Source organism: Zootoca vivipara, chromosome 14, assembly GCF_963506605.1.
Source record: "Zootoca vivipara chromosome 14, rZooViv1.1, whole genome shotgun sequence".
In the NCBI taxonomy this organism is placed as follows: Eukaryota; Metazoa; Chordata; class Lepidosauria; order Squamata; family Lacertidae; genus Zootoca; species Zootoca vivipara.
This window is the reverse complement of record NC_083289.1, coordinates 54,237,808-54,262,315: the sequence shown is the minus strand read 5'-3', so window position 1 is coordinate 54,262,315 and position 24,508 is coordinate 54,237,808. Positions and strand designations below refer to the sequence as shown.

The following is a 24,508-nucleotide window of genomic DNA, read 5'->3' as shown; positions in this document are numbered from 1 at the left end:
GATATAAATAGTTTAAAGAAGTAGTATTGGTCAGCAGCTAGTTTTGCTGGTGGGCCACTGAGATTGCATGTGATAAAGGACAACAGACTTCCATAGGTATTAGAGAGAACTCCCATGGACTCCAGACTGTACTTGAGTCTCATGTACATTATCTAGGTGGCAGAAAGCCAAGATATCAGTTGTCCTTTTTACTTGGGTTAAGGTTTTGCAGCTGTTGCCCCACCCAGAAAGGATTTTAGGTCATTTAGCTTGGTGTTCTTGTGAATGGAAGTCATGTTGGCTCCAAATCCCTACCAGCAGTTAATGCAGGCTTCCTCAACCTCGGCCCTCCAGCTGTTTTGAGACTACAATTCCCATCATTCCTGACCACTGGTCTTGCTAGCTAGGAATGATGGGAATTGTAGTCTGAAAACAGCTGGAGGCACAAGGTTGGGAAACACGGCTCTACTCCACCTCCTGCAATGCAGGAATCTCAGCTAGGTCATAAATGACAAATCGCCATCCATCCTCTTCTTAAAAACCTCCAAGAAAGGAGAGTCCACAACCTTCCAAGGGAGACCGTTCCACTGTCGAACAGCTCTTACTGTCAGAAAGGTCTTCCTGATGTTGATTTGGAATCTCCTTTCTTGTAACTTGAAGCCATTTTATGACACTTTATTATTGTTTATTCAGTATTTTGCTGGAAGCTGCCCAGAGTGGCTGGGGAAACCCAGCCAGATGGGTGGGGTATAAACAATAAAATTATCATTATCATTATTGGTTCAAGCCCTACCCTCCAGAGCAGGAGGAAACAAGCTTGCTCCATCTTCCATGTGACAGCATTTAGATATTTGAAGAAGACCCTCATATCTCCTCTCAGTCTCCTCTTTTCCAGGCTAAACATACCCAGCTCCTTCAACCTTTCCAGACGCTTTATCATCTTGGTCACTCTCCTCTGCACACATTTCAGCTTGTCAATACCCTCCTTACATTGTTGTGTGCAGAACTGGGCACAGTACTCCAGGTGTGGTACAAGGCACAAGAGAGTGGTACTATTGCTTTCCTTGATCGGTTTTGCTGCTGCATCACACTGTTGACTTGTGTTCAGCTTGTGGTCTGCCTAGATCCTTTTCACATGTGCTACTGGCAAGCCAGGTGTCCCCCATCTTCTATTTGTGCAGCTGGTTATTCCTGCCTGTGTAGAATCTTACATTGTCTCTGCTGAAATTAATTTTCTTAGGTTGGGCCCAGTTCTCCAATCTGTTACGGCCATATTGAATCCCAATTCTGTTTTCTGCTGCATTAGCCACCTTCCGAATTTGGTGTCATCTGCCAATTGGATGAGCATCCCCTCAATACCTTCACTGAGGTTTATAAAGACATTGAACAACAACAGCCCCAGGCCAGACCTTCTACAAACATGGAACGGAATGGAAAACCCCAGGTTTCTTCCCCCCACTTTTCATTATATTCAGGGGGAATTGCAGTAAAGGATGTAATTTTAGACCTTTCCCAGTGTTGCTCCCAAACCGTTTCAGCACAAGGCCTTGTTACAGGCTGATCTGGTGTTTAATGGCACCACCACTAAACTAGAGGGCTCAGCAGATGAGCTACCAGGAACTTCCAGAGAAATGTGGGTTGAAACTGGGGGTGGGGACCAAACATCTGGGCCTCTGCCTGAGGTGGTAGTCAACTGCTCTGCTCAGACTGTACCTTCCGCTGAAATTGGGGTCATGTAAGCCCCTATGACACACACACCACACACACACACACACACACACGGGCAAATCATAACACCAGCACCACTAAGTGCAGCACAGAGATGATAAGCTTGCAACTAGCAGGAAGCACCCAGGTGGCGCTGTGGTTAAACCACAGAGTCTCTAGGGCTTGCCGATCAGAAGGTCGGCAGTTCGAATCCCTGCAACGGGGTGAGCTCCCATTGCTCGGTCCCAGCTCCTGCCCACCTAGCAGTTCGAAAGCACGTCAAAGTGCAAGTAGATAAATAGGGACCGCTCCGGCGGGAAGGTAAAGCGGTGTTTCCGTGCGCTGCTCTGGTTCGCCAGAAGCAGCTTTGTCATGCTGGCCACATGACCCGGAAGCTGTCTGCGGACAAATGCCGGCTCCCTCGGCCTATAGAGCGAGATGAGCGCCGCAACCCCAGAGTCGGACACGACTGGACCTGATGGTCAGGGGCCCCTTTAGCAGGAAGCACACCTTACACTGCCAGCTGGAAGACTGAAATGCCTTGGCCACACTTCTCCCCCTGCCTCCCACTCCTCAGGAGGAGCCCATCAAACCAAATCCTAACTGTCCTGTAAATCCCCCCAATGGCAATATCCTTTGGTCTCAGCCCTTTGGGGGATGACCTGACCACAGCCCCCCCTCCCACTGCTGGTAAGAGAGTTCTTACTACTCCTGCTTTGTTCACTCAGCCAGCAGTCAAATCTGCCACACTTTGCAGTCGGCCAGAAGACCCCTCTAACCTGCAGGCAAATACTAAGTGGGACAAGGCAACCAAGCAACTGAGGCCGACAAATACACACACTCACTCACTCTCCCCACCCCCACCCCCCTCTTTCTCTGGCCAGGAGAGCAGGCAGGCAGGGGCCAGGATAGTGCCAACCAGCCCCTTCACCTTCATCTTCCTGTGGGTCTGCTTCTTATAGCCAAGGCCAGGTTCTGGAATCTGGACCATGCCCACCCTCCAGCTGGGTTCATTCAGCCAGTGATCAAACAGTGCCACACTCTGCCCCTGTGGTTATAAAAACAAATAGCACCCTTGCAATTATAAAAACAAGTCAAGCCATTCTAAATGGAGCAGAATGGTACAAATTCAGCCAAGCAACTCTTGAGGGCCAGGGCAAAGAGGTGCGTCCTCAGCATGCTATGGAAACTGTACAGTGAAGGTGTTAGGAGGAGCACCTCGGGGGGGGGGGAGGGAGTTCCACAATTTAGGGGCTGCCATCATAATAATAATAATAATAATAATAATAATAATAATAATAATAATTTATTATTTATACCCTGCCCATCTGGCCAGGTTCCCCCAGCCACTCTGGGCAGCTTCCAACAAGATATTAAAATACAGAAATCCATCAAACATTAAAAGCTTCCCTAAACAGGGCTGCCTTAAGATGCCTTCTAAAGGTCTGGTAATTGTTATTCTCTTTGACCTCTGGTGGGAGGGCATTCCACAGGGTGGGTGCCACTACCAAGAAGGCCCTCTGCCTGGTTCCCTGTAACTTAGCTTCTCGTAGCGAGGGAACCGCCAGAAGGCCCTCGGTGCTGGAAAGCCCTCCCCCCCTGAGGGCCATTCCCCACACTTCTGAGCGTGGTGGAACTACCAAGAAACACAAACCCACCCACTCACCCAGAAAGAGAGCTAAACACCCATGAAGGTCAGTAGGGATGGAGGTGGTCAGATATTTGGGGCACAAGTCATGTACCGTGTTTCCCCTTTTTTAATACGTAGTCAAAAAGTAAGCCATGGCAGGGTTTTTAATCATTTGAGAAATGTAAGACATACCCCGAAAATAAGCCATACTTCCGCGATGTGCGGAGCAAGACCACTGAGCGCCCCAACCAGCTAGCGGGACCCAGCACGCTGGCTGTAAGAGGAGGAGGAAGCCTGCCGGGTCGGGTCGGTGCCCGGAAGCGGCGGCGGCCCGGAAGCGGCGGCAGCAATGCCGATAAAGCGTGCAGCAGTGCCGCACGGAGCACCGAGGGCACAAGCTAGCAGAACCCAGCTCCTGCAATGCCGGCCGCGGCAGGAGGAAGAAGCCTGCCAGGTCGGGTCAGCGTCCGGAAGCGGCGGCGGCTGCAGCGCTGACAAAGCGCGAAGCAGCGCCGCACGGAGCACCAAGGGCACGAGCGTCAGGAGGAAAGAGAGAGGGGCTCGTTGCTTGCGGAGAGAAAAGTGTGGGCTCGTTGCAGGTTTACCTCACAGCTGAGGGGGCAGCAGGGGCCAAGCACCTTCCCACCCCTCCCCAGAGCCCAGCCCGCAGGCTGCTCCCCTCAGGAAATGCGGCTCTTCCCGTCCCCGAGGAGAGCCGCCGGCCCTGGAGCGCCTCTCTGCCGCCCAAGTGAGGCTCTCGAAAGGCCGTCTCAGAAGCGGGCAGCTCCCTTACGCCATCTCCGTATCCCGCCGGCGGGGTTACTCAACCCGTTCGGCAGGACTGCCCCCGCCCCCGCCTCTTTGCAGAGTTTGTGCAGCTTGTGCGGCTCTGCCTAACTTCTTGCGCGGCAGGCAGGCGGGCGTCCTCCCATCGGCGCGGCGAGCTTTGCAGAATCAGGTGCTGCAACTCGGAAGCCGGCCAGGCGAAGCTTAGCTGCCAATCAAAAGGACAGGGGTGTATGCAAGACGTTCTCCTTAGTTGCTTGGACCAGTTTGGTGATGGTGATGATTATGCCCTTTGTTGAGTCGGTAGAATTGTAGAGTTAGAAGGGACCCTCGGGGGTCATCTAGTCCAACCCCCTACAATGCAAAAATCTCAGCTAGGTCATACATGGCAGGTGGCCATCCAGCCTCTGCTTAAAAGGAAGGAGAGCCCTTGACTCAGGATGGGTAGGAGGGGAAAGGGAGAGAATGCATAAGGATCCCAGGTTTAACCGCCAGGTACCCCCAAGTTTGAAATCCTGGAGAGCTGCTGCCAGCCTGGTTGACAGCAATAATGGTAGAGGACACACGTAGCATGACAAAAGAATATTTTTTTTTAAAAAAAAATCCCAGTTTCAATTGCTGCCATTGCTTGCTGTGTATTATGTATTGTATTTAAATAATCACCTTATTTTCTTGTTTCATTTAATGGATGTTATGTACATCATGTTGTGCATTATGTTACAGGATTATGTTGTAAAACCTGGATAGCTCAGTTGGCTAGAGTGTGGTGCTGATAATGCACATGGAAGAGAGCGCCGAGCATCCTGAGCCAGTGGGACCCAGTTGTACCGGCACTTTAAAAAAAAGAAAGAAAAAAAGACACCCCCTGAAAATAAGCCACCGTGTGGTTTTTTGAGGGGAAAAAGTTATAAGACGGTGTCTTAAAAAAGGGGAAACACGGTACCTATTTTGAGTTTTTATCTTTTATCTTTATGTTATGAACCACCCTGAGATTTTCAGATGAAGCATGCTATACAAATTTAATAAACAAATAAGTAAAATGTAGGGCTTTAAGCAGTAATGGGAGCACCTTGACTTGGACTGTATAGGGTGTAGGGGACCACTGGCTCTCCAGATGTTGTTGAACTACAACTCCCATCACTGACATAGGCTCGTGTGCTAGGTCTGATGGGAGTTGTAGTTTGAAACTGTGGCTATCCTCAGGGTGTTGAGGGTGGGGATAGATGGAGGCACCTCTCTGCTCATAATGGACTTGGAGAACTCTTTGCTACAAGTAGCTTAGATGGGCTATAAGAAAATGATTGGACAAATTTGTGAGTGCTAGATGCAGGGTTCCTCTGCTTGCTAAATGTCAGGAACAAACAGCAGGCTTGGGAGTTCACATTGTGCCCTCCTTGTGAGCTGCTCAGATGTGTCTGGTGAGCCCCAGAACGGGAAACAAGGCTGGTGTTGATGGCCTTTGATTAGGTGAGATGCTGATGTAGCTTTTGATGTGGCCCAATCCTCAACACTTACAGGAGGGCGCAGTAAGTCTGATGATGTAAGGGCATTGCAAATAAAATGACAAAAAGGAAGAGAGAACCTCAAAAAGGTATGTCCCTTCCCACACCATGTGGGGGTGCGTATTCCATGTTGCAGGCACATGCTGCAACCCCCCCCCCCCTTTTCAGCAGATTGTAGCAGACAGTGCAATGAGGGCAAGGGCAGAGGCCAGCTTGGCTGTGTGGAACTGTGACCAGCATTTAAAGGCACGTCTTAACCCACACTGAAGCGAACAGAAGCATGTTTTTAATAATTGCTATTTAATTGACAGCAAAAGTGCTGGGCTTTAGTTAGAGGTTTGTCTAAGCTTTGCCCTTTGAAAGTTGCCTTAAGGCAACTTTGTTCAAGAATTTCACAGGGAAGGACTGCCACTCACTGGCAGAGCATGCTCTTTGCACACAGAAGGTCTCGCAGGCTCAGTTAAGACCCTGGAGGGCTGCTGCCTGCCAGAGTAGGCAGCATTGGTCTTAGGTGAACAAAGAGTCCGTCCTCTAGTGTAATGCAGCTTCTTATGTAAATCATTGTATTCAGCAACATAAGAATATTGGAGGAGCCTTGCTTGTCCAGACTAGTCACTTGAAGCTCTGCATGAAGACCAAGAGTCCTGTTCCACTCCTGTCTCCAGCAGCTGCTTTCCAGAGCCACGAAGGTGTGAGGTGTTGGGAGTGGAAAGTGAATATATAAAGTCTAATGCAAGCACACCAGCAGGGCCTAATATTGAAAAGGTGTAGAAAACTGACCGCCTACATTTTCAGATGCACTGACAATTTGTTTCAGGGAACAGGGCTAAAAAAGTTGAGGCTCAAGAATTGTTCCTTGGCACTGTCACTTTCCACAGTAGGATGCCTGGTAATGCCTCACACTTGGTATTTCTGCATAGCATTGTGCTCCCTCAGGACACAACTGAATCATGGCTTTCCTTTGCCACCGTTTGCTCCACTGGTGTCACAAACAGCAGAGAGTCTCAACTGGAGGAAAAATATGTTGGTGTTAAAAATGTGCATCCCATCTGATAATGAAAAAATTTGGTAGCTTGCTTAGAGAGAGCCATAAATCAGGAAATACAAGTTAAAAATACAGTACTCCTAAAGAGCATCACCTTTCGAGTGGCGAGGCAGCCACTGCAGCCTCCTGGACCTTGGTTGGCTGGTAGACTCAAGGGAGAGCAAAACAGCTGCCATTCTGCCCTTTTCCTTTGGCTTGAGGGGCAGGAGCTGCGCATTTTGAGCATCAGAACTGCAAACTCTTAAGCATTGCCTGTCAGAGTAGACAGAGAAGTTGCAATTTGCTCTTCTGCTTCCCACTTACAGGATGTGGTTGCAGCCCAAACTCTTTTGGGCAGAGCTTTAGCTATCCTTGGGCCATCACAATGAAGTGTTCTAAGCAGGAATAAAAAGGTAACAGGCAAGCAACTTCCCCTTTGTGGGTTGTGTGCTTAACCCCATGTTAAGTACGGTGGCAAATCTCATTTATTCAAAAGAAATATTTGCAGTTTGTGGCTGGGGTAAAGCAAAACCATACCTGTAGTTAGATCACTCACTTGTAAGATAGGGGCAGGTTATTCAGTCAGCTGAGACTCAGAGAAAGAGATAGCTTTCCTTACTGTCTGTACCCGCATTTGGTTGAATTCAAGGCACTAATGGTACCGTAATCCTGTTGCTTTCATTCCAGATGGGAATGGCCAGTAACCCAAGTCCCTTTGGGCAGCCATTTAGTCAAGCTGGAGGGCAGCAGCAGATGGGAGGAGCAGCAGGAGTCAACTCTCCATTACCAAATAAGCCAGGCATGGCAAATAGCTTGTCGCCTTTTCCTTCAGACATCAAGAGTGTTTCAGTTACCAGTGTGCCAAATATGGTGAGTTTTCTGCAGCTCACAGTTTTTCTCCATAGTTCTTGTATGTCTTGCATTGACACACAATTTCTAAGCCGGTAAAAATTGACCTGGAAAAGACAGCTTCTTATATTCAGTAGAAATTGTGTTGGATCTGTCATATGACACGGGGAAATGGGCACCCTGAGTAGCTTGGAGTCACAGCAGTCAGTTTTACCAGACTACCTGCTAAGATGCACATGTGCCAATCCTGCTTCTTAGCTGGATATTTGGCATCCTTGTGCACCATGCATTTCAGCCGTTTTCAGGAACAGCTCTGATGGTTTGTGCTGCTGGAGTTTCATTTGTTAAAATAAGGAAGCTAATGAGAAACATTAATTGTCATGCAACTTTTGGAAACATAACTATAAATGAAAGGGGTGTTTTTCAAACATATAATGCATATAATCTCTTCAGTCTCTACACCAAGGAAGGAATATACTTCTGTAAATGAGTTGGAGGGTTTTATCTGCTCATGCTTGGCATCTCAAAACCCTTTTTGCTTCTGAAAATATTGAGGTAGGTGGCAGTGCAAGACCATTCAGGATTTGGAAACCTCAGACTTTTAACCATAAATGCGAGTTGGGGTAATCTCTTGGAACAGTTTGCTATGATCTCTTCCTCTTCTAGCTGTCCCTACTAAGCTTTCCTCCTGTCTGCGTTGCTTGATGAATTGACCACCCTGCTGTCCTCCTCTAACCCTCCAGATGTGCCCACCTCATCCTGTCCTGTTTTCTGGGTTGCCATCTGTCCTGCCATTATTCTCCTCCACACAATCAGACCCTTTGCTCCTTTTTCCAGCCCCATTTTGAATGTGTCAATACCTCCGTCCTCAAGAAACCATCTTTAGGTCCACCTTCCTTGTTTGGAGCGTGCTCCATCTGCCCAGGACTTTTCCTCCTCCAGCTTCTGCCCCCCCCCCCCCAGCATTCCCCTGCCTTCACAGAGACCACTGGCCCTCCACACTGCAAAATCTAAAACCTTCTTGGTACTTCAAACACCTTTGATACTTGATCACTCTTCCCTACTTGATTCCTTTTACACGTTAGGTTTCCATGATTCTCTTACTGAAGCATTCTTTCAGTTTTTGGGTAGGCATAAGCTCTTCCACTGCTTTTCTCCTCTTTCTGTCGGGATCTCTGCACACACTGTCCCTGGGTGACCTTATGTACTCCCCATGGCCTTTAGTACTCCCTGTGCAGAAGTGACCTAGCTCTGTGTGCTTCTGAACTGTCTCCCCTCGCACCAGTCTCACATCTCCAGCTGCTTTTCTGATGCTTCTGCTGGGATGCATTGTTACTGTCTCCAACTCAACATGTCTCTGGCTGAACTTCTCATCTTTTCCCCCAAGCCCTCCTTGCTTCGCATGTTTTCCTTCTCCAGTGGCAATGCTACCACCCACCCTCGTGAACGTGCACATAGCCTTGGCTTAGATCTTTGACTCTCTGTTCCCCATATTCAATCCATGGCCCGGTTGTGGCACTCCGCCCTTTTTGAAACGTTAGATCAATAGGGCTTTTCTAAGACCAGCCGTTGTGCCCTGCAGAAGCATGTCCAAAACAACCTGGAAAACTGAGGGAAGGCAAGCTTTTGAGAGGAAGCTATGTTATACAAACAAGTTCACTCCCTAGAATTCCATTTGTGCCACAGAACCTGTTAGTGCCCAGGTCAAAATCAATAACCACATATTGACAAAAATAAAATTATTTATTCAGTTAAGACCAATATTAAGGCTCTGTTATGGATAAGGATAGGAAAATAATCTTTGGAGGGGAATCTTACATAATAAACATAGGTTTAGAAATTTGGGATTGATATAAACAGTCTTTATCACCCAAAACATCCCCATTGGTTTCTTTATTGGAAGGTGAATGGTTTAATCTAAAACACCATTGAGCAAGTAAAAGCCAAAATGAAGATAGTCCCACCTAGATATCAGTATTTGCAAATTTTGACTTTGCTGAATAGGTGGTCTATTTGGAGGGATAACACTTGAGTTTGAAATAGGACTAGAGAGAAATAAACCAGGGTGTTTCTCAAAGATATATTGTTATTTTTTAAAAAAAAAGCATAGGAAACATAATTATATGATGAAATGCAATAAAGATCAAAATAGATGAATTCCAAGGGAAGTAAGGCAATTTTTGTTTCAATAGGCTCCAGTTTCTCAATTGGCACATCTTATAATGAAAACCATTTTAAAAAGGCAGTTAGGTAGTATTGGACTCCATGAAAAATAAAATGATCAGGAAAGAGAAAGTGTTGGATTTGTCATGAACCAGCACAGTCATTTTGGTGAATGGGCGTAGGAATACTTGGAGAATGGCTTTGGATGAAAGTAGATGCGGATCCATTGTTTTGCTTGTTGAATTGTACACATGCACAGGAGAGGGTTAAAAAGCATCAAAGACAAGTTTTTCATATAATGACCATTGTGAGGATACTGTGTGCTAAATGGGACACGAGTGGCGCTGTGGTCTAAACCACTGAGCCTCTTGGGCATGCCGATCAGAAGGTCAGCGATTCAGATCTGTCCCAGCTCCTGCCAACCTAGCAGTTCGAAAGCTCACCAGTGCAAGTAGATAAGAGAGTACTGCTGCAGCGGGAATGTAAACGGCGTTTCTTTTGCGCTTTGGCTTACATCACGGTGTCCCGTTGCGCCAGAAGCAGTTTAGTCCTGCTAGCCACATGACCTGGAAAGCTGTCTGTGGACAAACGGCAGCTCCCTCGGCCTGAAAAGCGAGATGAGCCCCTCACCCCATAGTCGCCTTTGACTGGACTTAACCATCTAGGGGTCCTTTACCCTTTTTACTGTGTGCTAAAACAGAATAGAGCACAAAATAACCCTGGACTTATAGGAAAATTTGGGCACAGTTAGAGACCACAAAACAAACACTGATAATGCACCCCTATAAAATTATTGTTATCATTTATTAATTAATTAAATTTGTATACCGCCCTATAGCTGTCGGCCTCAGGGCTGTTCACAACATTAGAGAGGAAATGGCTGAGTGGGTTGCGTGGGTCCCTGCATTAGTTTTGTTGAAAGAGAATTGGGTGTAATGACTGCAGGGGTAAATTACATGCTGCCATTAAGAATGTAAGCGACATGGAAAATGAGGAATCAGCTGTGTTCGTTTTTAAGATTGATATCTGCATATTTAATCCAGGGGTCAATTTTCCCATGCATGTATGTGTGTGTTATTGAATGTGAGCAAGTGGGGAAAAGATTTACGGATAGTTTTTAAAAAAAATTCAATAAATTTATATTTTTATCAGAAGAAAAACGTGGTGGGGAGGGGACCTTCCCTTTTTCATTGGTCTTCCGTTATCTTAAAATTATTCCTCGCCTCTCTTTATCACATGACCCCTGTCCTAAAATCCATTCCCAGATGTTGCTCCTCCCGCTCCTTGTCCTTGCCTTCAGAACCTTGCATGGCCTTTCTGCAGCTGTGATCTTTCCTTGCCCTTCTCCCTTGTGGCCACCAGGGCTTGGATTTCCTCGTGTTTTGCCACCTCTCGTCACTTAAACGCGTCTTCAAGACACATTTTCACTCCCTAGTTCCCATGCGCTGTGTGTCATCTTAAGCATGTGCAGCTGAAAGAACCACACATTGCTTCCCTCTTTTCTCGTGCCTCTCCTTGCCCTTTCTCTGCTTCTCTGCTTCTTTTTCTCAAATTTTAGAGGATTTGCTCCTGACCACAGGATGGCCTGTCCTCCTGTACTCTCTAAAGCAGATGAGCGCCGCAACCCCAGAGTCGTCCTCGACTGGACCTAATGGTCAGGGGTCCCTTTACCTTTATCCCTTGACCAACTACATTCTTTTTGCGGCGCCCGGAAATCCCAAATGTATGGCAACCCTGGCTTGGAAGCCCAATTATGTCACCCCAGTGCTGGCGCCTCCTCATACTGCCCCACAGGGGCCTGGGAAGAGGATGTCCCCAGCTTTACTGGTCCAGAGGTGAACATGAGGCCCTCACCTTGGGGGGGGGGCGGCAGTGGGCGTTGCCAGGCCTACATGGCAGAAAGGCTCCCCTTCAGCATTGGGCACTCAGCTCCCAGGCAGGCCTTGCACACAGCAAGCACAAGAAAGGCCAGCGCACTGCCTGCCTACCTGCCGGATCTCCCACTAATCCAGGCATCCCCAAACTGCAGCCCTCCAGATGTTTTGGCCTACAACTCCCATGATTCCTAGCTAACAGGACCAGTGGTCGGGGAAGGTGGGAATTGTAGTCCAAAACATCTGGAGGGCCGAAGTTTGGGGATGCCTGCACTAGTCTGTCCCTCTCCAGCCACAAGGGCTGGTGGACTAGCTGGCTGGGCTCCCTGCCTTGCTTGCTTGCTTGCTTGCTTGCTTGCTCTGAGGCCGCCTCAGCTCCTGGCAACCAGCACCCCCTAGCCAGCCCCAGAGGCAGCACTCGCCTGCGGAGTTTGTAGCTGGGGCTGCTGCAATAAACAACTGTGCAAGCCTTTGGGAAGCAGAGACACAAGAGGACATCAGAGGAAGGAGGGAAGGAAAACGGGACAGAGGCCAGGGTTGCCCGTGGCACCCTTGACCATCATTCAAGGCACCCCAGGGTGCCACGACACACTGGTTGAAAGCCACTGCTCTAAAGCATCAGGCACACTGAAGGTGCTATATATGAACATAAATGATATTTGATGTTAAATCCAGTGCTGCTTTTGATTCAGCAGAAGGGCCTGCTGTCTGAGGAGGAGGCAGTGTTCTTCGTTTTCCTCTTCCTGATCCAGCCTCGCAGGCTTTCCCCTGCTGTTCTGCAGTGGCTCCCCATTTGTGGAATGCTCCCCCCAGGGAGGTTCTCCTGGCACATTCATTGCACACCTTCAGGCACCAGGTGAAAACGTTCCTCTTTGACCAGGCCTTTGGCTGATTGATACCCAATGCCCTCCTAAAATGTGTTCATAGAATCTCAGCGTTGGAAGAGGCCACAAGGGCCATCCAGTCCAACCCCCTGCCAAGCAGGAAACACCACCCAAGCATTCCTGATATATGGCCGCCAAGCCTCCGCTTAAAGACCTCCAAAGAAGGAGACTCCACTACACTCCTTGGCAGCAAATTCCACTCTTGGGGAGGGTGGAAGTTATTGGGTTGTGTTTGTTTTTGCTTTTATTATGTATCTTGTGCTTTTACACTGTAACCGGCCTGAGACCTGCAGGGAAAGGACGGTATACAAACTTAATAAAGAATAATTTAACAAGCAATAATAATAAAATAATGGCCAGGGCCTGAGGTTTTCCGAGACACTTGGCCTTATAAATGGAGCCAGTTCTGGTTGCTTGCAGGAGCCACCAATCCTTAAAGCCTTTTAAGCCACTGGGGAGCATTTTCCAAACCCAGGAGGAACCAGCTGCTGCTTTGGTAGAGTGAAGGAGAAATGTTGGGGTTCCCTGCCTTGTTCTTCTTCCACTTGCTAAGAAGGCAGGAGGTGGAGGCCTTAGCAGAGAAGAGCCCCGCATTGGTGGGGCTGCTGTGCTTGGCAGCTTCCCCACTGGGTCATTCCCACATTGGTCACGGGTTTGGGATGTGTCTTCAGAAGTGAAGGGGATGGGCTTCCTTCAGAAACCGCCTTGTATGAAAGAAGACCATGTTGGGCCAGTCAGTACCTGTTGATATGAGAGTGTACTGTTCTCTTTACCTGCAGAACATACTTAGCAAAGTCTGAGGAACAGTGCCTGCTTCTGTTAGGACATTTCTGTGCCAGCTATTGTTGGCCCAGGAAAAGCACTGCAGTTTTTGTTTGATATCTCTAATTCTTTGGGATGGCAGCGACTTTTTCTTTGCTGAATAAGCATGAATGCTTTGCCTGTTTCCCAAACTAAAAATGAAAGCTTTTTAAAATACCTGTTTTAAACTGACAAATGTGATCTGGAGAAGAGTGAATTGACCTCCAGGTATGTCTAAGGTGGTCCACATTGAACTGCTTGGAGTGCTAGTTGTGATTTAGTGATAATTTAGCAAGAGAACATACAGTACTGCCTGCTGAAATATTACTAAAAAGGAAAGCAACAAATGTGGAAGGAGACAAGAACAGGTGCTTTCAGATGGAGGCAAAGTAGCTTAAACTGTCAGTCATTCTCATCTAATATCATGTGGGTGGCAGCTGCATTGAAAGGAACGAGACTTGCATGCAACATGTTTAGAATCATGCACACATCTGATTCACAGCACACCTCAGGAGGTCCCATTGAATTTACTGGCACTTCTGAGTATTTATGTCCATAGTAGAGTGCTTAGCTATAAGTTCTCCCCCAAAGTAAATGCTAAAAATTGCATGGTGGAATCTTAGTAGCTGTTAGTTTTGGCAGATTAGTTTGAGATGGTGATCAAACGGATGCTCTGTAATAAGATTGCCTTGCAAGTTGTTCTGTCCTAAGTGAAGCTTTGTAAGGTGATACAACAATGTTTTGTCTTTCTTTTTAGTCTCAAATGCAAACCCAGGTACAGCAGGTGGGAATTGTACCAACGCAGGCGATGGCAGCCGGGCCAACAGCTGACCCCGAGAAACGCAAACTTATTCAGCAACAGTTGGTTCTGCTCCTTCATGCTCACAAGTGTCAGAGGCGAGAGCAAGCCAACGGAGAGGTGCGGCCATGTGCCCTCCCCCACTGCCGGACCATGAAAAATGTCCTCAATCATATGACCCATTGTCAAGCTGGAAAGGCCTGTCAAGGTAAGAGCAAGGCTTTAAAACCATGTCAGGAGGTCTGCGGTATATGGTCCCCCAGTTGTTTGTCTTCTGCATGATTGTGTCCCTCTCTCTGGTCAGTGAAACTGGGCCTCCTTAGGTTTGAGTGTCATGGCCAAGTTGACTTTATTGCAGCAGGAGGCACTTCTCCAATTCCAGACCAGACCAGATACGGAGTTCAGGGCTTCTGGCATTGGGGGTTAATTCCCTCCCTTGTGGTTTAGTCCTATGTTGTTTCTGAAACTGGCATCATGCCTCAGTTCACTTGGAAGCCGATGGGATCATAAGTAGAGATTGCCTCTAGAAGCACACCTGTTGGCCCCAGCAGAAGGTTCCAGGCTATTGCTGCTTTTCTCAGCAGTCCTCAAGGTCTTGCAACAAACCTGCAGCACAAGACGGGCAGGACACTCGGATCCTTTCAGAAGTACTTTGGCAGGCTGAGCAAGTTGGGGTAGCAAGTCCCACCCTGGCCATGTAGGCATGTAGCTTGACCCCCTGCTAAAAGTTGGAGATCCAGAGCTAGAGTACTCCCCTCCCTACGCACGACAAAGAGATGACTGCCCACCCTCTGCTGGAGGCCCCCTTTCCAGAAAACTGCTTCCATTGCCAAGCTGCTCTTACTCTTCTAAAGTTCAGCTGAAATCTACCCCATTGATCTTAAACCTGTGTGTTCCCTCTTTGCTCTCTTCATGGGTTGGAAGAGGGCTGCTATGTCTCCTCTCAGTCTTCAACCTTTCCTGATAAGACTTGTTTCTCATACTACCGACCAACTTCATTCCCCTTCTGAATCTATCCCCGTTTGCCTGCATTCTTGGAAGTGTGGCGCCCAGAGCTAGACTCAGGACTCCAGAACTCCAGATGCAGTCTTACTAATGCAGAATAAAGTGGACCTGCTAATTCTCACCACTTAGAAACACTGGTTGACATCTGTCTGTCTCGGGAGACAGTGGAAGAGTGTGCCTTCAAGGGTGAAGTCAAACCATTGGAGAGTTACAGCGCCTGCTGTGGCTGCAGAGGACGATATGGAGGGGAATATGTTTTGCTGTGGCTGGTTGTGCTGGTGCAGGTGTGCCATGATGTTTCTTCTGATAAACAGTGGTTCTACTAAAGCAGCCTAAACTTGTATTAGCCTATTTCTGTAGCTGCAGCAGACGACTCAGGTGCTCTTTGCAAATTACTTCAATCCCAAGGTCCTTTTCATGTGTACTTCTGTCCGGCCTGGTATCCCCCACACTAGACCTGAGCAGCTAATTTTGCTTGAATGCAGAACTCTGCATTTGTCTCTGTTGAATTTTATTTCGTTAGTTTCAGTCCAGTTTTCCACTCTTTATCATTTCTTCATCATTATGATCCCCGTCTTCTGAGGTTTGGTTATCCCCCCCCCAGTTTTGTTTCGGTTGAAAATTAGATAATAATTTCCTTCCTCGTAAGTCAGACATGTCCAACCGGTCGACCGCAATCGAACAGTAGATTGCAGGAGTGATCCTGGTCGATTGCAGGATTAAATAAAGCAGCCAAGGAATGTTGCTGCCCCCAGCGCTGGGTCCCTCCGCTGCCGCAACAGCAGGGAAGGCTGGGACAGGCGGCAAGCACAAGGAATGTCACCCAGCCTGGCCTTCCCTGCTGCAGTGGTGGCCCTGGCGCTGGGGCCCTTGGCAAGGGGGGAGGAGGAGGGAGGGAGGGAGGGTGCAATTGGGATCCGCATCAACTGCGCAGCTCCCTTTGACAGGGAGGGGGAAGAAAGAAAGGACTGGCTTGGTGTGGGGAGAGAGCTACTTGGGGGGAGGGAAGGAGAAAGGGATGGTTTGGGGGAGGAGAAGCTGACTGGCTTATCAAAGAGAGAACTTTTGCCTCCCTTCCCTTCCCTCCACTTAAACTCCCCCCTCCTGTGTCCAGTTAGCCACCTCCTTCCACACACACACACACCCCATGCGCGCTCCTCGTCCCTCCAATGACAATGGGTAGATCACTGCCAGTTTTTTATACTGGGAGTAGATTGCAGTCCTTTGGAAGTTGGACATGCCTGGTCTAAGTCACTGATAAAAATGTTACACAGCTGCTCCCAGGACAGCCCTGCAGCACCTCCTTGAAACTTCCCTCCGACATGATGCAGAGCCTTGATGGGCCTGCATCCCTCTGTGAACCCACCGGGTGGTTTTCATCATCTACCCTGCCTTCAGTCCATGGCATGGAGATTTTTGTGTAATGCTTTGCTGAAACCAAGGTGAATTGCACTGAGAGCGTTCTCACAATCCTTCAAAGGATACGAGGACAAAAGGGGGAGAAGGCTGCTTTTCTGTGCCAGGAATGTGACTCTTGACTTCAAAAAGTTTGCCTACCAATAAGATGGTACGGTAGTCCAGGGTGAGGCCCCGGTCCCCGTTCGTGTGGTGGGCAGGGCTGGAACCTGCTGCTCTCTTATGAGTCCACCTGCAGAAGAGGAAACGGGGCAGGGCAGGCATTTCCCCCGCAGCTGACTAGTAACGAAAGGTTTGTAAGGCCCTCCTACAGCTGGATGCTGCCCCAGCAGACCCAACCTACCACTGTCCTCCCTCATAGGTTCATGGCAGCCAGAATTTGACCTACCTCTGAATTCTGCTTTTGCACAGGTACCTGTTTGGTTGCTCATTAAGGTTATCCATTGTTAGTTAAGCCTCGTAACTTTACTGTAATGAGTATAAATAAAAGAGCTCTGCAGAATCAGGCCAAAGACCCATGTGGTCCACCCCCCTGCTGTAATAGTTGCCAGTCAGGTGCCTGTGGGAAGCCTGCAAGCAGGACATGAGGGCAAGAACAACTCTCCCCCCTCCTGTGGTTTCCAGCAACTGCTTTTCAGAGGCACATTGCCTCTCCCAGTGGAGGTCCAACAAAGTCACTGTGGCTGGTAGCCCTTGGCAGCCCTCTTCTCCTCCAGGAATCTGCTTAATCCTCTTTTGAAGGCCTCCACTCGAGTTCCTCCCTGCCTCTTGCAGGAGCAAATTCCATAGTCTTACTTGTGCTGTGTGCAGAAGTCACTTCCTTTGTCTATCCTGAATCTTCCAACATTCAGCTTCATTAGTTGTCATTGAGCTCTAGTATTATGGAAGAGGAAGAAAAACATCTCTACTCATTTTCTCCACATCACAAAGTCCCCTCTCACTGGCCTTTTCTCTTAACGAAAAGATCCGATCCTCGCAGGGGAGCTGCTCCATTTCCTTCTTTGAACTCTTTCCAGTTCTACTGTATCCTCCTTGAGATGAGGCAACCAAAACAGCACACAGTTCCAAGTTCCAATGAGAGCAGTAGGATACTGATAGTTTTATCCTTGGTTCCTTTCTTAATAATGATCCCTTGTATGAAATCCGCCTTTTTCACAGCTGCTGCAGACTGGGTCGACCTCTTCATTGAATGATCCACTTCTGGCCCCAAAGTCTCATTCCTGGTCAGTTGCTGCCAGCTGAGATCCTATAAACATATATGCAGAGATTGTGCATTACTTTGCATTTGCTTCCATCGAATGAGCATTGAAATGGCAACTGCAATCCACACAGTTTGGCAAGATCCTTTTGGTGCTACTCACTGTCTCTTTGTTTTAACCACACTAAACAATTTTGGTATCATCAGTGAACTTGGCTACCTCACTGCTCACCCCTGACTCTAGATCATCCATGACAGATTAAAAAGCACGTCCCAGTAACAATAATTGGGGAACCCCATTTCTTACATCCCTCCATTGGGAGAGCTGTCTATTCATATGCCATGCTTCCCGTTCCTTAACTAGTTACTGATCAATAAGAACAACTTTGCCTCTTATTCCTTGACTGCTGCGCTTACTCAGGAGTCTTTGGTAAGGTACTTTATCAAACCTGTTTTGGTTATGAATGTTGCATTGATTATGAAAGGCACAAATACAGGATGGGTGACACCTGGCTTGAGAGCAGTACATGTGAAAAGGACCACAAACTTGACATGAGTCAGCAGTGTGATGCAGCAGCTAAAAAAGCCAATGCAATTCTGGGCTGCATCAATAGGAGTATAGCATCAAGGGAAGTAATAGTACCACTGTATTCCGCTCTGGTCAGACCTCACCTGGAATACTGTGCCCAGTTATGGCCACCACGGTTGAAGAAGGATACTGACAAGCTGGAATGTGTCCTGAAGAGGGCAACCAAAATGGTCAAAGGCCTGGAAACGATGCCTCATGAGGAACGGCTTAGAGAGCTGGGTATGTTTAGCCTGGAGAAGAGAAGGTTAAGGGGTGATATGATAGTAAAGGTAAAGGGACCCCTGACCATTAGGTCCAGTCGTGACCGACTCTGGGGTTGCGCGCTCATCTCGCATTATTGGCCAAGGGAGCCGGTGTATAGCTTCCAGGTCATGTGGCCAGCATGACAAAGCCGCTTCTGGCAAACCAGAGCAGCACATGGAAACGCCGTTTACCTTCCCGCTATAGCGGTTCCTATTTATCTACTTGCACTTTGACGTGCTTTTGAACTGCTAGGTTGGCAGGAGCTGGGACCAAGCAACAGGAGCTCACCCCGTCACAGGGATTCGAACCGCCAACCTTCTGATCAGCAAGCCCTAGGCTCAGTGGTTTAACCACAGCGCCACCTGGGTCCTGGTGATATGATAGCCATGTTCAAATATATAAAAGGATGTCATGTAGAGGAGGGAGAAAGATTGTTTTCTGCTGCTCCAGAGAAGCGGACACGGAGCAATGGATTCAAACTACAAGAAAGAAGCTTCCACCTCAACATTAGGAAGAACTTCCTGACAGTAAGAGCTGTTCGGCAGTGGAATTTGCTGCCAAGGAGTGTGGTGGAGTCTCCTTCTTTGGAGGTCTTTAAGCGGAGGCTTGACAGCCATCTGTCAGGAATGCTTTGATAGTGTTTCCTGCTTGGCAGGGGGTTGGACTGGATGGCCCTTGTGGTCTCTTCCAACTCTATGATTCTATGACAGTTGATAGGGCAATTGCAGTCTCCGCTCCGTTTTGCAAGTTAAGAAAGAAAAACATGTTCTCTATGTGCAGTGTGCATGTTGGAGTTGCACTCATTTTCGGAAAAGTCTGTCTGAAGAATTCCTCCAGTTCTTCTCCAAATGGATAACAGTCTTCCCAGAAAAGTTAATGCTCTGACTTCTGTACAGAAACCCATTGTGGTCCGCTTCCATTTTTCTGGCACCAGAGGAAGCTAAGCACCAGGCAGAAGGTGATAAGAAAGGAGTACTAAGCAAGATGTCATTCACAGCAGCCTATCTTGCAAATGTCAATCTGTCAGGGACTGGCTGGACACAGAGGAATGGTGGGAAGCAGCAACTGGGGAAACCCCAAGGGAGGAAGGCTCAGAGTTTGGGGGTTGGTGGTGGGACGACAGGGAGTCAGAAGAGGGAGAAGAGGGAGCAGAGATAGGCCTGTCAGCGGAATCTCGGATTGCTTGAGAAGGATCTGGGGGTGGGGGGAGACTGTGAGAAGGCAGGGACCTTCAACCTCCACAATGCCTCTTTGGGGGCAAGAACTTCTACGAAGAGTTGCTGGCCTCCTTAGGCCTGGCACTCCAGATCAGACCTTCTTTCTTCTAGCAAAGAGTTAACTTCACTTACTCCCTGACCCGCTCTCTTCTCTTATTCCTGACCTGCTCCTGACACAATCTCCCTTTGAGCAGAATTTCAGCTCAGGCCATTGCTATAGGCATGACAACTAGAGGGCATTTGTTGCTCCGACCGTGGAGCGCAGGCGCCTTGTGTGATAGGCCTGCCTTGTCAATGGGCTCAGCAGCTGTGCTCAGTCACCTGCTCATTGAACTAGCAGGAGCCTGGGAAAGGTCTCCACCAACATCCATGCCAAAATCTAGCTTGATACTCCTCCCGGGGCTTTCTGCACTACCCATCAGCTATGTCAACATGTGCCTGCAAAGAGTGGAAGAGGAAGAAGAAGAAGTTCCTTACCTGTAACTGATTATCTTCCAGTGGCTTTTTCACAGGCACAATACAAAAGCATAGCTTCCCCATTGCAGGTGTCTTCATATTTTCTGTGTATATAATTTTTTACTAGTTGGGGAGTAAGAAAGTAGGGAGACACTTTCACATCCATTTTGGCATGTGGCCAGTACAGGACCCTTGAGGGACTGCCTGGTCCTGGGTTTTAGCTCTGGAAAGTTTCCCCAGCTGTGATCTGCCTAAGGACAGATCTCACGGGTATAGCTGGACCAATTGCCTCTTGGAACAGCATCCGTTTCTGTGGTTTATTCTGAAGGGTGGTAGCCCTTCTCCTTGGCAATATAAACAGGGAACTGGAGTTCGGTGCTTTATCTCTACGAAAGCAGGATGTGCATAATTCGTAAGGATAAGACTGCCCTTGAATCCGGCTCAGGCTTTCAACCCGTTGTGATTCCTGTTTCAGGGTTTGCAAGATCCAAAACCACAGGGAAGAAGTGTGGCACACAGCAGGTGTTTGGAGAGCAGCTAAGATCTCCGGGATGAGTTCTCTTAGACCAGGCATTGCTGCTGGTGGGGGGGGGGTCTTGAAAGGCTTGGAGAATTTCTGTATTAAACTGTCTCTCTAACCTTTGGGGCTTCCCGCTGTCCCAGTTCACTGTGATGGGGGGCCGGCAATGGAGGAGCCACTTCCTGGGCACTGCAACCCAAGGCCAACTTTGCAGGCCATGACACGGAGGGCTTTGACTTGTTCTATTGTTGTTGTTGTTGTTTGTTTGTTTAAATTTGTATACCACCCTTCATGCAAAGCTCTCAGTGTAGTTCGTAACAAAAAAAAATACATAATAAGAATACATAATAAAACAAAAACTGCAGTCAGCCCAGGCCCTGCCCTCCTAGTCTAGGTGGAAATATCGCCTGAGCGGGGGGGGGGGGAGAGGTCTGGACTTGGAAACATTGCCTGCTCTCAATTTCCCTGCTCTGGATCTATTTGCCCAGGAGAAATGGACTCGGGGCTCCAGTGGAGGAAGGAGAACTCCCTCTACAGTGTCTGTAGCCTTTTCCTTCACAATGTTCACATTGCATTTATTCAGGGATTAATGGCTAAAGTGGGGTGTGTTGTTGCTTTGGAAGAACGGTGAGAGGCTGAGGTTGCAGGATGGGGCCTGGTCTCTTGAGGCGCGATCTCTACTCCCTTTTTGGAGCATAGTTGCAAAAGCCCTAGGAGCGGATTTAAGTTCAGTTGGCCTTCTCTCGCTAAGAGTTCTGAGGTTTACTTTTTCTATTTCTGGTGGCGAAGCATCAGTGCTGAGCCCATGTCTTTGGGATATCAGCCACTGTGCAGTGGGTACAAATTGCATTTCTTGTCTTTCCATCAATTGTAATTGAGCGGCATGTTGAGGGTTCTGTTATTACAGTCATGGAAGGTGGATTTAATGTTGGATAGTCTTATTTCAGTTTGCCATTTATGCATTTTTAGATATATCCTTTTACCTTCTGAGAACCTCTAAATAGCTTTAAATAGGTGAAGCATCTTTCAAATATTTCATTTTTATAAGTTACTGTTACTTACCTTTGGTAGGAGACCATTTAGTCATGAAAGCCTTTTTAAAAAGATAAAATAGAATAAGGAAATGATTTGTGTCGCCCTTATCTTCATTAGTCTAGTAGGTGACACTGTCAGCGTTCAGTTTCTACACCAATGTAGAATGTTCTCCTGCTGCATTGTCTGCTTTGCTTTTCCCAGAAATGCTCCTTGTTCGTAGATGTGAACTTCTGCAGCATTTGCAGGAGAAAACAGGTGACCTCAGAGTGGAAATGAGATCCTTCGAACCTATGAAGGTGTTGCTTATGGCTTCTCTTCTTGTCCTAGTTGCCCACTGTGCATCGTCACGTCAGATCATATCCCACTGGAAGAATTGTACGCGGCACGATTGTCCTGTGTGTCTCCCGTTGAAAAATGCCAGTGACAAGAGAAACCAGCAACGTACGTATTCACCAGTGTCAGGAAAGTCTGGTTTGGAATACATACTTAGGAGATTCTGCCCTGAAGAATTCCAGCGTAAATGTAATGCCAGCCTGATTCCCCTTCTGATTATTTTTGTGATTTGCTAGTTCGCTAACCTGCACTAGCAAGTTGAGATTCTTCTTCTTTGGCGATCCCTCGTAGCTGAGTAAGATTGTCTTCCATAAACACTGTTTTAACAATGAGTCCATAAGTGACTGTGGAGGCCAATTCTGGATCCACACGTCCTTCCACAGTGAGGACATTGGTTTCCAGGCGGGAGTTGATCCCGGTGAGGGTTTGCCAAGCGTTCCTTCCTCTTAGCACATATCTCCCTTGTGTCCTGAGTTCAAGTGTCTTCAAAGCCCATGACACCTTTGGTAAAGGCTGTTCTCCAGTTGGAGCGCTTGCAGGCAAGGGTTTCCCAGTTGTCAGTGTTTATACTACATTTTTTTAGATTTGCCTTGCATAAAACTGTAAGGGTGTATCTCATGCTGTCTCTACATGAGAAGGTGCAATGGGTTCTCTCCCCCTGCCTTCAGCACCCCCCCCTCCAGCACCCCTTTGCAATCTCCTGTGGAGGGTTGAGGGACCCCACCTCCCCAAAATGGTCTTGGCATGCTTGTAAGACTGCAATGGGGAAGAGAAAGGTGGGATCTCGTTGCACAAGTCCACTTCCACAATGTTGGATTCCACTCACAGCAGTTAGAAGAATCCCTAAAAAGATCTCTTTGTTGCCAGGCGTCTTGGATGACAACTATAGCAAACGAAACACAGGCTGAGCAAGGGTCAGTCAACGTGCCTGCTCCTCCGTCGTGTGGGGCAGTGGGGTGTAGTTCTTCGCCTTGGCCCAGGTCTCTCCAGTCTGTAAAAAGGCAGTTACAGTGGTACCTCGGTTTACAACCACAATTGGTTCCGGAACTCTGTACTTAACCTGAAGCGAACTTCCCATTGAAAGTAATGGAAAGTGGATTAATCCGTTCCAGATGGGTCCGCGGTGGTTGTAAACCGAGGTATGACTGTATTTCGAGCCCCTTGCCATCTCATCCTAACCTACATCCCAGGGTTGTTGTGAGGATAAAGAGGGTGAACACTGCCACAAGCTTCTTAGAGGAAAGGCCATTCAGGAAAGGTTTTAAGAATCCAACCCTAATTTGGCCAGGTTCCTCTGCTCTGTCCAACAGCATTTCATGCTTCTTCTTTTCTCCTCCTCTTTTGCAGCACTCCTTGGATCCCCAGTTGGCGGCATCCAGAATTCTATTGCCTCTGGGACAGGACAGGCAACGACTCCTGCTTTGAGCAACCCAAACCCCATTGACCCCAGTTCCATGCAACGAGCCTATGCAGCTCTTGGCCTGCCCTATGGCAACCAGGCCCAGCAGGCGCCCCTGCCGCCCCAAGTGCAAAGCCAGCCAGCCGCCCAGCCCCAGGCTCATCCGCAAATGAGAACCATGAATGCACTGGGTAGGTGGGGGCGCATGCAGGAGGGGGGCGGGGCGGGCTTCAGACAAATGTTAACTGCTTTAGGGAGGGCATGGAGGGGAAGGGGGAACAAATCTTAGTAGAAATACAACAGCAAATGTAACTGCAGCCTCATTCAGAAACTGCAAAAAAGTGGAGTCTCCCCTTTTTGTGTTTGGTCTCTCTCTCTCTCTCTCTCTCTCTCTCTCTCTCTCTCTCTCTCTCTCTCTTGTCCTCCTTGACACCCACCCTTGTGCCACAGATTCCTCTTTCCTGGTGTAGAAATTGTGGGGGTGTGGGTGGAATAACAGTTAACAATGACAAGGGAAATATATGAGATGAAACGGGGTGGAATAAAAGGATATGCAGCAGAATACTTTTTGAGTAGAATGCCAAGGCGAGATGGACTGGGAAGTCCTGAGAGAGGTGATTTGTGAGGGAAAAGGCATAATGTATATACTATAACTTTGGGAAATGTATATATATATATGTGTGTATATATATTTAAAATAGTGAATCTGGTAGGACCACTATTTATACAGTTAAAGATCTTGCTTGATTTATCTCACAGTACATATAAAAATGTTAGTGATTTAATGGTGTGAATTGACTGGTATTTCCTCTGAACTAAATGAGGGATCATCTTATTCCACAGGAACTAATCAAATGACCCTGACTGCTGGAGGAATAACAGACCAGCAACCGAGCATGATCCCAGAAACCGCTCTTCCGACTTCACTTGGGGCAGCAAAGTAAGAAATGTTTTTGAAGGGTCATTGCGTGTTTACATATGATTCCTATTTTCAGTTGTAGAAATAACTAGTCCTTAGTAACACTTTTTCTCACAGTTGTTTCATAGTCCCCTTTTCCAAACAACTCCTCAGTTCTTTGTTTTCTATTTTCCCTTCAAA

General features: G+C 47.9%; 1 protein-coding gene across 4 annotated transcripts in view; it reads left to right on the top strand.

Moving 5' to 3' along the window:
- Positions 1 to 24,508, top strand: part of CREBBP (CREB binding protein) — a 69,842-nt gene that overhangs the window by 7,688 nt on the left and 37,646 nt on the right. For 3 of the 4 annotated variants that reach the window (XM_060282662.1, XM_035130448.2, XM_035130446.2), the window contains exons 3-7: positions 7,316 to 7,498; positions 13,957 to 14,206; positions 22,005 to 22,118; positions 23,358 to 23,600; positions 24,253 to 24,349. In XM_060282662.1, the coding sequence (XP_060138645.1) occupies positions 7,316 to 7,498; positions 13,957 to 14,206; positions 22,005 to 22,118; positions 23,358 to 23,600; positions 24,253 to 24,349 (887 nt within the window). The remainder of the gene's footprint in view (positions 1 to 7,315; positions 7,499 to 13,956; positions 14,207 to 22,004; positions 22,119 to 23,357; positions 23,601 to 24,252; positions 24,350 to 24,508) is intronic. The other variant, XM_035130449.2, reaches the window with a different exon arrangement.